The sequence below is a fragment of the Martes martes genome (assembly GCF_963455335.1).
Source record: "Martes martes genome assembly, chromosome: 8".
Taxonomy (NCBI): domain Eukaryota; kingdom Metazoa; phylum Chordata; class Mammalia; order Carnivora; family Mustelidae; genus Martes; species Martes martes.
This window is the reverse complement of record NC_137895.1, coordinates 31,073,177-31,087,008: the sequence shown is the minus strand read 5'-3', so window position 1 is coordinate 31,087,008 and position 13,832 is coordinate 31,073,177. Positions and strand designations below refer to the sequence as shown.

General features: G+C 37.1%; 1 protein-coding gene across 2 annotated transcripts in view; it reads right to left on the bottom strand.

Moving 5' to 3' along the window:
* Window positions 1-13,832, bottom strand: part of KITLG (KIT ligand) — an 85,182-nt gene that overhangs the window by 19,604 nt on the left and 51,746 nt on the right. Inside the window, exons 4-6 of one of the 2 annotated variants that reach the window (XM_080810332.1) lie at window positions 4,781-4,951; window positions 1,852-2,011; window positions 1,121-1,204 (exon numbers count right to left, since the gene is read on the bottom strand). In XM_080810332.1, coding sequence (XP_080666458.1) covers window positions 1,121-1,204; window positions 1,852-2,011; window positions 4,781-4,951 — 415 coding nt within the window. The remainder of the gene's footprint in view (window positions 1-1,120; window positions 1,205-1,851; window positions 2,012-4,780; window positions 4,952-13,832) is intronic. The other variant, XM_080810333.1, reaches the window with a different exon arrangement.

Sequence of the window (13,832 nt, the reverse complement as noted above, 5' to 3'; positions counted from 1 at the left end):
GGATTTTATAAGTTTTTAAATTTGTCTGAATTACAGAAATGGTATTGTGGATTCATCCTAAATTGATTATTCCTTTTTATAGGTAGGTCCTCTCTATGTCCCTGAACATATGACAGTGCCCCATTACTAAATCTTAAGGGATAACTTTCTTAACTAAGATCATAGGATGAGTTTTTTTCCTTCTACAGTTTCCATGAAACTAGAGGATCAGAATATTTAGTAAAATCCAATGACCTTTATAACGACCTTTCTTGTATTTGAAAGGAGGACATTAGACTACCAGGAAATTGGATCCTTAGTCAAAGAGCACAGAAATTTAAGGCAAAGAAGCATATTCTCCTCTAACATAATTTTATAGTAAATAAAATCATCAGATGTACAAATACAAAATAGTAAATACTGATATAACAAAACTGAAAATATCCTTAGAATTCTATACAACCAACATCTGTACTTTCAATTTTAAAATTCCATTTTTGTCAGGCAAATCCCACAACAAATACATTAAGTTGACAATGAATAAAGCTTAAATCATATTTCTAAAAGTAATTATATGACTTATTTAAAATAATCTTAGCAGATTTTGGCCCAATACTCTAAAGATCATCTTGGGTTGTAGGGAAACCCATTTCTACAAACCTAGTATTTATTTACTTATTTAAAAAATTTTTTTTAAATATTTATTTATTAATTTGAGAGAGAGCGAGAGCGCACGCACACAAGTGGGAGGGGCAGACAGAGAGGGAGAGAGAATCTCAAGCAGATTCCATGCTGAGTGAGGAGCCCATGTGAGGCTTGATCTCTTGACCCTGAGATCAGGACCTGAGCCAAAACCAAGAATCAGACGCTTAAGCAACTGAGCCACCCAGGCACCCCCAAATTTTCATTTAAATTCTAGTTAGTTAACATATAGTATAATATTGATTTCAGGAGTAGAATTTACTGATTCATCACTTACATAGAAACCTAATATTTAATTCTCAGGAAGATCATAACAGGAAGAACAGTAACAGAACAGTATTAATAATATAATTGCAGAAATTTCCTTTAAAGCCCATGCAATACTCCCATAGGTGCTAACTGGAGCCATGCATGCATTAAATCAGACGTATGTACTTACTATTACTGCTACTGCTGTCATTCCTAAGGGAGCTGGCTGCAACAGGGGGTAACATAAATGGTTTTGTGACACTGACTCTGGAATCTAAATAGAAAGCAATAATGTGTCAGTGTTGCATGGTGAGTTACATAAATTACAGAGTGTGCAAAAGGTTGAAGTGCAATACCAGAGTACTTTCAAGGTCTGCTTCCCAAATTTTGATTATTCAGATCCTATTTATTTCTTACTGGGTCCTGTTCTATTTTTATTAAGAAATTCATCACAGTCATCTTCCAGAGCAAAGATTCATTGCCTGCATACTTAACAAACATAAGTAACACAGATTTTCCCTGTGGGAAAACAAGTCTCAATACTGAGTAACTGGTAAAGATCAGAATTCATGACTCAGAGGTAGACCTTAAGGAAAAAGCTTGAAAAGGGGACATTAAGAAAACTGGAGATGAAGAGTAACACACACTACACAATACGAGCAAGTATCAGATAAATCTTCCTCCCATATTGTTTATCGACAGAAAATTCTTATATTTGAAAATGACAAGCTTTGGTTTGAAAACCAACAAATCAACCGATCACTTCTTTCATGCCATTTATATATGTCTTTGTGTTAGACATGTACACTTACATCTTTCTCTAGCTACACATATATTTGAGTCAGAGGTAGATTCTTACCTATATGTACAAGATTCAAGCTTGCTTTTCACATTTGAATTGGAAATGCTTATTTGTCTTACCTTTTTCAGGACTTAATGTTGAAGGAAGCACACATTCACTAGTTTTAGATGCCACTGTCTCCAAGTCCTTGAGGGCATCAATGGATCTGTTAAAAATTCTGAAGAAATCTTCAGGGGTAAAATGCCTGGGTTCTGGGCTCTTAAGTGATTTTTTTACATTCTGGAAGAAAACAGGATTATATTCTTCATATAGTTTACAGATCTAACTGATGTCGAGGTAACAGACTATAAAAATGTCCCCCAAAGACGAAAGTAAAACTAACACTTTTAGACAACTGTCTTAACCTACATAATTCAAATTGGTACTATAAGATGGTGATCCCATCCACTTTGGTCTGGGGCTCAACTCCAGATAAAGGAATGAAGTGGTGGTGGGGGTAAGGTGAATAGAGTATCAAAACAAAATAATGTTAGCAACAAATTAGAGACCCTGTTCTTTAAAGATGCTCATTAAGATAACGATTCTTCTTTTATTTTTTATATTTATTTATAACTTTATTATATTATATACCTATATTTATTTATATATTTTATTTTTTATATTTATTTTATTAAAAATACCTCTTATAACATATGCTCTAAATATAATTTCATTGATATATTATATATTTATTTACATATTTATATATATACTTTTTTTATAGTTTATTTATTTTATTTAAAAAACATCCCTCTTATAACACATGTTCCAAATAGCCCCAAATTAAAAAGTCAGATAATACTAAATAGTGGGAAGAATACGGAAAAAGGGGACTCTTATATATTGGTAGAATAATATAAGTTGGCGCATTTGGTATCATCTGGTAAGGTTGGACATGTGCCCATTTTGTAACCCGGAAATCCAACTTTGGGTGAATGCACTAGAGAAGCTCTTGCACATACACACACGAGGAGACATACAAGAAAAGTTCTTAGCAACAGTGTAATATAACCCTTACATCAAACAACAGAAGAGTGGTTTAACCATGAGAGACTCTTAACTATAGGAAACCCACTGAGGGTTGCTGGAGAGAAAGTGGTGGGGGATCGGGTAACTGAGTGATGGGCATTAAGGAAGGCACATGATGTGATGAGCACTGAGTGTTATAAGCAATTGATGAATTACTGAACTCTACACCTGAAACTAATGATGGATGATATACTGGTCAACTGAATTTAAATTTATTAAAAAAAAAAGAGTGGTTTAATAAATATCAGTATATTAAGCCCACTCTATAAGCAGGAAAAACTTAATTTCAGCTATATGCCTCAAAGTGGATATATCTTATAAACATAATGCTGAGCAAAAGAACCAAGTTATAAAAGAAATAAGTAAGATTAATTTCTAGAAATTCCCCAGGAAAGCAAACCAGACTGTATTTTAGAAATTCATACACGCATGATTGTCTATAAATAAAAGTAGGTAACAATAACACCCACTGTAGCACTTGCTATGAACAACACTAAGTGCTTTATACATATTAACTCCATCTCCAAAAACAACAGAGAAATATCACTTCTAGCCACAGTGTCATGATTAGTAATGAATACTCTTCTGTATCTGGGATGCTCTTCTTGACATCACCATTTACCTAACACTTAATTCATCTTTCAAGCCCCAATGGTGGATTATTTCCTTCACGACATTGTTCCTCAGATGCCCTACTTTTTGTGACCTCTACCTCTTATCACTGCCATCAGAACCCTATTTGTACTATGATATAAAAAGACATGTTAATTCTAAAATGTCATAGACTTTAAGACACACTAATTTAGAAATTAAAAAGCAAAGCAACAGATGTGATGAGATGTAGTGAGGAGGCTCTTAGTATGGTAAGAATTCTGAGAGTGAACACAAAAAGGATGAATATTGGGTCTTACAGAGAAATTGGAATTTGAAGGAGAAGGAAGTATTTAAGTTTTACACTACAGAATGGTATCTAAAACCTTAGGTTTAAACACCTAGTAGGCCTGTAGGGTAGAAAATGAACTGTGAACTCTGTGCCAAAGCAGGTCTCCAAAGACCTATTTTATTATGGATGTGGTATTCTAAAATAATAATAAAAATGTTTATTAGGATTTATTTTGCCAGATATGGTACTAAGGCACTAATCACAGGTCATCTAATGTCAGCTCATGAGATGGGTCCTGTCACTGTCATTCTAGGCATAAGGAAAGTGAACGCAGAGAGGTTAAGTTCACAAAGGTAACTAGTGACAAAGTCAGAATTTGAACTCTAACATGTCATTCTTAATCTCTATACATTGCCTCGTCAATATACTTCAATCTCACAGCCTTGCCAGGCCAGGCCCACATTCTGAAGCTGGTGACAGCTAATCATCAAATGGCCTGGTGATGGTAAAATTCACTGTTGTGACATGATTACTATGGATAGGGTAAGTCTAAGTGTTCGTTATAGGCAATTTTCTTTTTTTTTTTTTTTAAAGATTTATTTATTTATTTATTTGACAGACAGATCACAAGTAGGCAGAGAGGCAGGCAGAGAGAATGGAGGAAGCAGGCTCCCCACGGAGCAGAAAGCCCGATGTGGGGCTCGATCCCAAGACCCTGGGATCATGGAGCTGAAGGCAGAGGCTTTAACCCACTGAGCCACCCAGGTGCCCTGGCAATTTTCCATTTAAAGGCAAATGAACATTTGTAATCTAAAAGGTGAGTTATGAGGACTTCCCTCACAAAATAAAGGGCTATTTTTTTTTTTTACATTGTAGTGTGAATAAATTTTTTTTTTATATTAAATGACATCTAAGCCTTAAGATATATTCCAGGATTTCAGTGTGACTATAACCACCTATTTTCTGTGCTCACCTTGAAAAACTTTTTTTAATGGAACATTTCACAAATAAAAGACACCACCCACCCTTGCCACTCCCAATCAGCATAGGTCTTAGAGAAGAGTAGTAAGAAACCATCCCAAGGAATACAAATTTACCTCAAATGGGTGTTCCTCCATGCACTCCACAAGGTCGTCCACTATTTTCACAAGTTTGTCTATGATAGAGTAATTACTCAAGCCTTCAGAAATATTTGAAAACTTGTCCAGAAGATCAGTTAAGCTGACTGACAACTGTTCCACCATCACTCTTATCCAACAATGACTAGGCTGCAAGAAATTGAAAGAAAGGAAGATAAAGGAATCTGTTATAAATGCAGTAAACTTAGAGCATCTTTCTTCAAAGACATCAGTATTTCGGTCACTGATGGACAAAGAATTTCCTTATATCAGAACAGGTCAGTTCTTGTGTTTTGTTTAACTCAGATGTAACATCTGCTTCTAAATTTGCAAATGAATAAAGACGTGAACAAAGTACTGATGGTAAAGAATGTTGTTCTTTTGGGCCTCTGGGTGGCTCAGCTGGTTAAGTGTCTGCCTTTGGCTCAGATCATGATCCCAGGGTCTTGGGACTGAGACTCCCATGGAGCTCGCTGCTCAGTGGAGAGCCTTCTTCTTCCTCTCCCTCTGCCTGCTGCTCCCCCTGCTTGTGCACTTTCTCTCTCTCTGTGTCAAATAAATAAATAAAATCTTAAAAAACAAAACAAAACAAAAAAAAACAGAAGAATGTTGGTCTTCCATGGAAATAAATTAAAGATGGAACCACGTCTTACCCTTGACAAGGTTTACTCAGTTTACTCACTCACAATGTTCTTAGAACAGTTTTAAGCATAGGGGGAGTTATCAAAAAAAAAAAAAAAATTGTAGGAGAGAGTCCTAGCCCTCAAGGACTTGAAGTTTTTTGGTGAACTGGAATATGAAACAGTGGATTAAAAATAGCTTATTTTTTCCGAAGTGCTTGATAGATTCCAAGGCTTCTTCATAGATATATTCACATGGATATTTAAAAAACAAACAGCCCTGACAGGAGTGTGCTCTCAGAGAGAAGCACTTTTGTCTTAGCAGCAAGCCAGCTACATAATTTGTAGAGCCAAGGGCAAAATTTGTTCAAGAATGAATAATCTGTTCAAGAATGAATAATTACAAGATGGTGATAGCACAGTTTTAAACCAATCATGGAGACTTGCCCCTGAAGCTAGCCCTGCCCATTAGGTTAGAAGTTCAAATCTGTACAGTCAGGTATAACTGGGGTTCAATTTGGGCTGAGAAACTCCAGACAAGATGCATAAAGTCTCTGAACCTCTCTGTAGAATGGGAATAATAGAACAAGTTAGTTGTGAAGAGATAATGCACATAACTTGAAAGTAAGTTTCATGAAGGCAGTATTTTTTTAAAAATATGGCCTAGAACTGTGTCTCTGGCATGGGAAAATTGCTCAAAAACTATTTGTTGAACAAATGCACGAGGGAATAAAAAATGAATGAGAAAAGAATACTCTTGTGTCAGGGGTCTACACTTTCTGTAAAGGGCTAGGTAATCCGTAGTTTAGGCTTTGCATACCAAGAGACGAAAATAAAGGATATTATGTAGGTACATTTATAGAGAGAAAGCAAATTTCTATAAAACTGTTATTATAAAATTAAAATGTAGTCTCAATAATTGAATATGTCTTTTGCATAATAATCAAATTTGATCTCTTGTAATATAGGTCTACCAATAAGAATGAAATTCTTTATTTTGGGTCAACATTTTGTTTAGCTGGGTTTCAAAATATTCTCTATTATCAAATAGACTGTGAATGTTCATCTGTAAAAACCAGTCTCAGCTGACTGACCATATAAAATCAGGCAGTGGATTGGATCTGGCCTATAGTTTGCCAGCCTCTGTTATAAATGGCTCTGGGCCAGTAAAGGTTTAGATTATTAGGAAAAAATCTCTTTGATATATTAAAATCCATTCTACTTTTTAAAATCAGTGTAACGTTACTTAAAACAATTACTTAAAATAAGTTTATATACTTTATACTTTAACACTATGTTTTCTTGTATAAAGATCTTTTAAGTAGACGCTCTGAATTTTTTTTTTTAACTTTGCTAAAATATAACAAGTGAGAAAAATAAGATTGAGGATAGCTATAATTGCCTTGGTTTATAAGATCCTAACAAATTTAAAATAACTTCTGCTGTAATAAAAATATTATAAGGAGTAACTGATGCCATGTAAAAAGAACCAAACCACTAGATTTCCCTTCTTACCAGCAGAATATATCTATGGGGGAAGGCCAAGTAATTTATCCTAAATTATACAAGGGGGCCGTCTTCTATTCATTTAACAGAACAGTTTTAATTAATATAACACAGCCAAAAAGGAAACGGGTTTATCTACAAATTGGTAAGCCCCAATTCCTGGAAGCACGAAATGTCATTCAAAACTTTCAGAATTGTTGGCTCTGGCTTCAGAAAAGTAGAATAAACAAACCCCCAAATGGGAATTAGTTCAATTAGGCCATTTCACTCAACTCATCAACCAAGTTCTCAAAGACTATGTGTTTCCAAAGTATGTTCAGAATGGATTCTTTGTTTTGTTTAATCAGTGCTTATCTCAAGCACATGTAAGTTCACATTTGCATCATTCACAGGTCTCTTTCCAAAATGTCACTCTTTCCTTTGGGACTGAATCGCTCTCCAAGTCTCCCTCCATTTAAACAGTGATAATTCCCTTTTAGACAGTCAGCCCTGTCAGCAAGGGGCAGATTTCCTAGGATATGGGATACAGCACAAACTGCAAATAACTGTTTGAAGAGTATTTATATGGTGGTGCAGCCTTCCCCAATTAATTCATTCCGTTGTAATTGTGCAAATTTTTCTGTGGCAAGCAGATTCTTGGTGTCAGTCTCTTTAAACCCTGTCTTCACTCCACTTTATAAATATGCTTGTCTATCCTTCCCTCAAATCTTCTGACACAGAAAAACCAAAATCAAATTCCCTTATCCTGAACTAAGGTACTCCTTTAGTTTCTGCAGTCTTGGCGCCTTAAGTGAACAGGGTTGGTTTTTTTTCTTCTTTTTTGTGGTTAAAGTAGAAATGATTTTGGTTATAGGTTTCTTATTTTTTTTTTAAAGATTTTATTTGTTTATTTGATAGGCAAAGATCACAAGTAGGCAGAGAGAGAGAGGAGGAAGCAGGCTCTCCACTGAGCAGAGAGCCCGATGCAGGGCTCGATCCCAGGACCCTGGGATCATGACCTGAGCCAAAGGCAGAGGCTTTAACCCACTGAGCCACCCAGGCGCCCCTATAGGTTTCTTATTTTTAAACCAGGGAACTCTGGGGTGCTTACTGCCACCATTTCTGTTTATCTCTATTTTCAGCTGAACTCTTTGTTTCCATTCTGTATTTAAGATCTTATTTAGCTATGACAACGCCCTCACCGCCACCCACGGTCCCCCACGGTCCCCCACGGTCCCCAACTTTCACATACCCAATCAACAGCTGAAGCAATCAACTTTCCCCAGCAAAATTTTCTAGCCTTAACTTATAATTTCTTACAGTTAAATCCTGGAAATCTCACATCTAATCCTAGCCCAAAACTTGCCCTTTACAAATTATGAAGAATTCTCTGCTTGCTAATATGAGCTTCTGTACTACTACACTACTGAAAAACACATTTCTAAACATCTTGTAAATTGTATTTCATTCATTATTCATTCTTGCCAAATTTCCTTGGGGAAAAAACTGTATAATCAATTCAGAGTTCTATCTTTTCATTAATTTGCTTAAAGAGTCATATGTTAGCTTTTCAGGATTCTTGGACTTATTAAAGATAGCTCTGAGGCTGAAACAAAATTAAATATCAGCCAGTTTTGACCTGTCTGGAAGAAAACCAGCTTTGACTAGATCCTATTTTCTTTTTAATTAAATATAATAGTCAATGATTTGCAAAGAAAATGAAACAGGAAACTCAGCATTTTGTTTGTGAGATGATAGATCTGCTTTCTGACTCTTCGAAGATTATGATTAAGAAACATGTTTGAGGGGCACCTGGGTGACTCAGTGGGTTAAAGCCTCTGCCTTCGGCTCAGGTCATGGTCCCGGGGTCCTGGGATCGAGCCCCGCATCGGGCTCTCTGCTCAGCGGGAAGCCTGCTTCCCTTCCTCTCTCTCTGCCTGCCTCTCTGCCTACTTGTGGTCTCTGTCTGTCAAATAAATAAATAAAAATCTTAAAAAAAAAAAAAAAAAAGAAACACGTTTGAAGGCTGTAAGTTTCCCAAATGTAATTTTTCCCTTTGCCTTAATAAAAGGCATTATTATCACTATTCCCTAGATTTCTGAAACCATTTTAAGCTTAAATAGTTCTGTATAAATATCAACTCACAACATTCATCAGAAGAATGTAAGACACAAATAATGTTCTCTATTTTACTAGCAGAAGAATGTGAAGAATTAGGAAAGTTGATAAAACCACACAGGAGGCCAAAGAAGTGAGGTAAGAGGTACCTCTCAAATTCTTGAAATACATATAATTTAAAGTTCCATTCCTACATATACATGCAAAACAAAACATACTCCTTGCTTTGAAAGGGAAAATCTGCCTGGGTTTTCCTTAACTCCAGACTCTCAATTTCTTATCTTCTTTCCTGGTAGTTTCTGTCTTATATTTGCTGGGTTAATTACAGCAACTCTGGCTAAGACTACTGGAAAAACATGCTTTCAATTCCTATGTAATATGTATCATTCTAAAATACCAACTGAATCAATTCATCAGTAATTCTTGACCTGCTTCCATGCCATCACCACTGAAGATTTGCTCAAAAGATGAAAACTTCCTGGGGCTCCCGGGTGGCTCAGATGGTTAGGCATCTGCCTTCGGCTCAGGTCATGATCCTGGGGTTCTGGGATTGAGCCCCCTATTGGGCTCCCTGCTTGGCAGGAAGCCTGCTTCTCTCTCTCTCCCAATCTCCCTGCTTGTGTTCCCTCTCTCGCTGCATCTTTCTCTGTCAAATAAATAAATAAAATCTTTAAAAAAAGAAAAAAAAAAAAGCTGTAAACTTCCCAAGGGATTTTAAAGCACCATGACCAAGTTAATGATTTAACTAAATGATGAAATAAAAGATATAAAACCTACGATACTTAAAAGCATTCTAAACATAACTAGGAATAGGACTGCTTCCAAAGACCAATAATGAAAATATCTATGCACATTCTAAAACCATACATAAATTTACCGTGGGTCCTATATGATCATATAAAATAGATACTATATGATATGTGATATAACACCTCTGCAGTCCCAGAACTGATACATTCGAGACCCTGGCTGAAACTGTGCTTTACCAACGTCCTGGGGACTTGCTGAGTCTGGCATGTCTTTCTCTTCTCCATCCCCTGCTTCTTTCAAGAAATTGTTCTGGTTTATAAGCTAAAAGAAGTTGACACATTATTCTGCATCAGTCTTAGATGCACAGTGAGTCTCTAAGAGCAGTCACCATTAGCTTTCACTGGACAAAACATACTATAACATTTCTTCACGCATACTTGGCACTACTCTCCATTTGGTAGCTCTAAGTATAGAGAGACCTGTGCCCTTCCTTAGTGGTCCTAACGCAGATATCTACATTGTGAGAGTTCCCTACAAAGGAGCTGGGATAATGACTCCATTAGAGATTCTTACGGAGAAAAGCCCTGACTCATAAACCATGAGCCCTCTGAGGAATATCCACAGCATGCACCCTGTCTTCTAATCCAACTAATCTGATTACCAGCCTTACTGCCCAGTTAGATTGTTTTTGTTTTCTTTGCTTTAATGTGTGTGTGTCAAACCTCAGTCTAGTCAGAATTAGAGGTATGAATGCCCAAGGCACAAAGCATTCCTTTCTTTCCTCTTGTGCTTCCGGCATTTACCTCCAGGCTGATAAATCCAAAGAACGTAGAGCCATGCCATTGAGAATCACAACAGTTTAGATCTGGAAGGAATGCTGAAGACCACCTGCTCCAGTCCCACCAATTTCATAAATAGGAAAACCAAGAGCTAGTGGTTCGTAAATGGGAAAACCAAAACCTTTGTTCAAGGTTGTACAATAAATGTAAAACAGAAAATTAGGATGCCAGGACTCACCTGGTTCTTTCATCAGTGGTACAAAAAGCACATGCAGTTGCGGTATTTGCTTTCCACAAAGGTGATCATGAGTCTTACAGTCTCGCATCTGGACCACGCATACTGGTCCTTAGACTCAACTAAGAGAGCTCTGGGGAGTGGAAATGGCTCTTTCTGTGTCAGTTCAATGAATTCAGAGTCCTACTGATGAAAATAAATTTCTCCGAGCCAATTGTCACACCCAGAGAGCAAATGCCGATTGTCTTTAGTGGACTTGCTTTATTCTCCTTCTAGTATTTACTCTTAGGGATGGAGAACACACTCCCCTGCTACTCTCAAACATTCCATGGCAGGCAAATTTCAAACATTTCTATAAAAGCACTTTGCAAAACAGTGTGTGCTCCCAATGCTGGTATGGAATCTCCAAAATCTTAACTACCTTTTGGGAGGAGCTGGGTTTTGTCATGATTTATTTTGGTCTTCTGCCTAAACAATTCATTTGGGTCTTCAGTATTCTCTTTAGGCATCTGACTCTCATGTTCTTGCTTGGATTAAAGTGATGTAGAAACCTCAATCTGATTAAGCTGGTAATCAGCCCAAACACTATAAATACGTGTTATTTCCCAGGGCAGGCCTATAAATGGTCTCTGACCCTGACCCAAAATGGCACAGTGACGAAAGAACGGCATGGCCAGGTCAGGGCAGAAATGATGAACGAGAAGCTCACTGTCTAGTCCCAACTATTAACACACTTTGTGGTTTTTAGTCAAGTCACTTAATCTATTCAGAGCTTCATGTTTCTCCATAAAAATACCGGGGTCTGTCAAATCTGTACTAGCCAATACAGGGGGCTATTAGCCCCTGCGGCTACTTACCACTCAAACTGTAGCTCGGCTGATTGAAGCACTAAAATTTTAATTTTACTTAACTTGTTTAAAGTAAAAAATCAATACAATTCAGTGACTGGAAGAAGTGTGTTTTTTTTTTTTTTTTTTTGAAGATTTTATTTATTTATTTAGAGAGCACATGCAAGCTGGGGGAGGGATAGAGGGAGGGAAGAGAGAGCATCTCAAGCACACTCTGTGCTGGGCATGGAGCCCCACGCAGGGCTCAATCTCACAACTCTGAGATCACCACCAGAGCCCGAATCAAGAGTCAGATGCTCAGCTGACCGAGCAAGACCAGCTGCCCCAGGCCTGGAAAACTTTTAAGTATATTTGGAAAAACTCAGGTATATGAATCTGCACTTTCAATTGTAAATTTTATGAAAATCTAAACATGGAGCAAATATTTCTGATGAAAATTTAATGTCTGCACTGAAGTGTGCTATAGGTGTGAAATACACAGTGGATTTTGAATATGAAAAAATTTAAAACATTCCATTAATTTATTTTGAGAAGGTAAAATGTGATTTTGGATATATTACAATAAAAACTATTTTACTTATTCCCCTGTTCCTTTTTTACTTTTTTTTTTAAATGTGGCCACTGAACAATTTTTAAGATTACACATATGGCTTCCATTATGTTTCTACCAGACAGTAATGGTCTAGCTATTCTGAAGAGTGTCTTCATATAATCACTAATTAAGATGGGTCCTGTAGTTTGAGTACACAAAAGAGCTACTTAAAAAGAGTATTTAATGTTATATTTTATTCATTTAATATTTTATACCTATTCATTAAAAAATACTTTCTTTTTATATAGGAAGTAGAAGTAGGTAAGTACAGTGTCTACCTGGAGGATTTAATCTGTTTCTATAGGAAGTACTTCTAATCCTAGAGGTTGAGCCTCAGGATCCCCACCAACAACTAGGAGACTTGTCCTATGGCCTGACTGGATAATGGTAGATCCTCAGCCAGTTGGACCAATCGGAAAGTCCCTCCCCCAAGCCGGTAGGTAATAGAAACTAAGCCATCTCTGAGCAGCGCCACAACTGCAGATATATAAAGTTGGGAGTCTGGGGTAGCTACGTTTCACCAGGTGACTGGATCACAAAGAAATTCTGCACAGACAGAACAGCATAAGGCAGAGATGCAGAGACTCAGAGAGAGGAAAAGGGAAACCTGGTAGTTTTCCAGTCCTGGCTGGAGTCCCTTCATGAAGTCTGGCCACATCTTTGCCCTTTTACTAGAATGCTGTTCTTCAGCATCCTTATAACTAGAATTTTTTTTTTTTTTTGCTTTCCTTCTTTAAGTTTCAAATTCATTACTGTTAGTGAAAACCAAAGAACTCTAAACAAGTAAGACGGACTCCTTTAACATCTGGAAATCGGGACATATTTTCACAACAGTTAAATGTTTATTGGTGAGCAGTTTTTTGAGTAACACCTACCTCCTTGAATGGCAAAGAAATACAGAGGAGTGAAAGATTTGATCCCTAATCTTTCCTAAATAAATCCCTATATAAGACAGTAAAAAGAGAAAGCATGACAAAATAATGGTAGCATCTAACAAATGTATATATCCTATATCTTGGGCTTTTCCGATCTTAATTTCTCACAACACGTTGAGACAAATACATAACACATACAATTTTAAACAGCTCTGTAAGCCATATATGATCAGGTACTCAAAATGAATAGGTATCAAAAATGGACAAATTCTATAAAAATTCAGAGATGATGAGCTAAATAAAAGGTAGGGTCCACAGACCAGATACCATGTTGGTGTTACTGACCACCGTGTCTCCCCGAGTCAAGCAGAGCAGGGGTAATGTCAGTTTTTCCAGAGAAGAGATCTGGGTCTCGAACAGTAGGAAACGGCCCTGGGGAGAAAGGGGGATCTCCTCCTGGCCTCGGATGAAGAGGATCATGAGGTTGCTTTCAGGGGCAGGATACTGCATGACTGTGCAGTAGAACCAGAATGAGTGGATGGAAGAGGAAAGGGCATTCGTGGCCAAGGGAAGTAGCACTGAGCGAAGTCCTGGAGTTGAGAATAAGCACGGTAATTTTAGGAGAAAGGGATGCATCTTCCTGGGGTGGCAGGTTTGTGTTGGGAAATAAAAGATAATAAGATGAGGCAAGATTAGGAAGAGTCGTGAACATCAGATTCAGGAATTGGG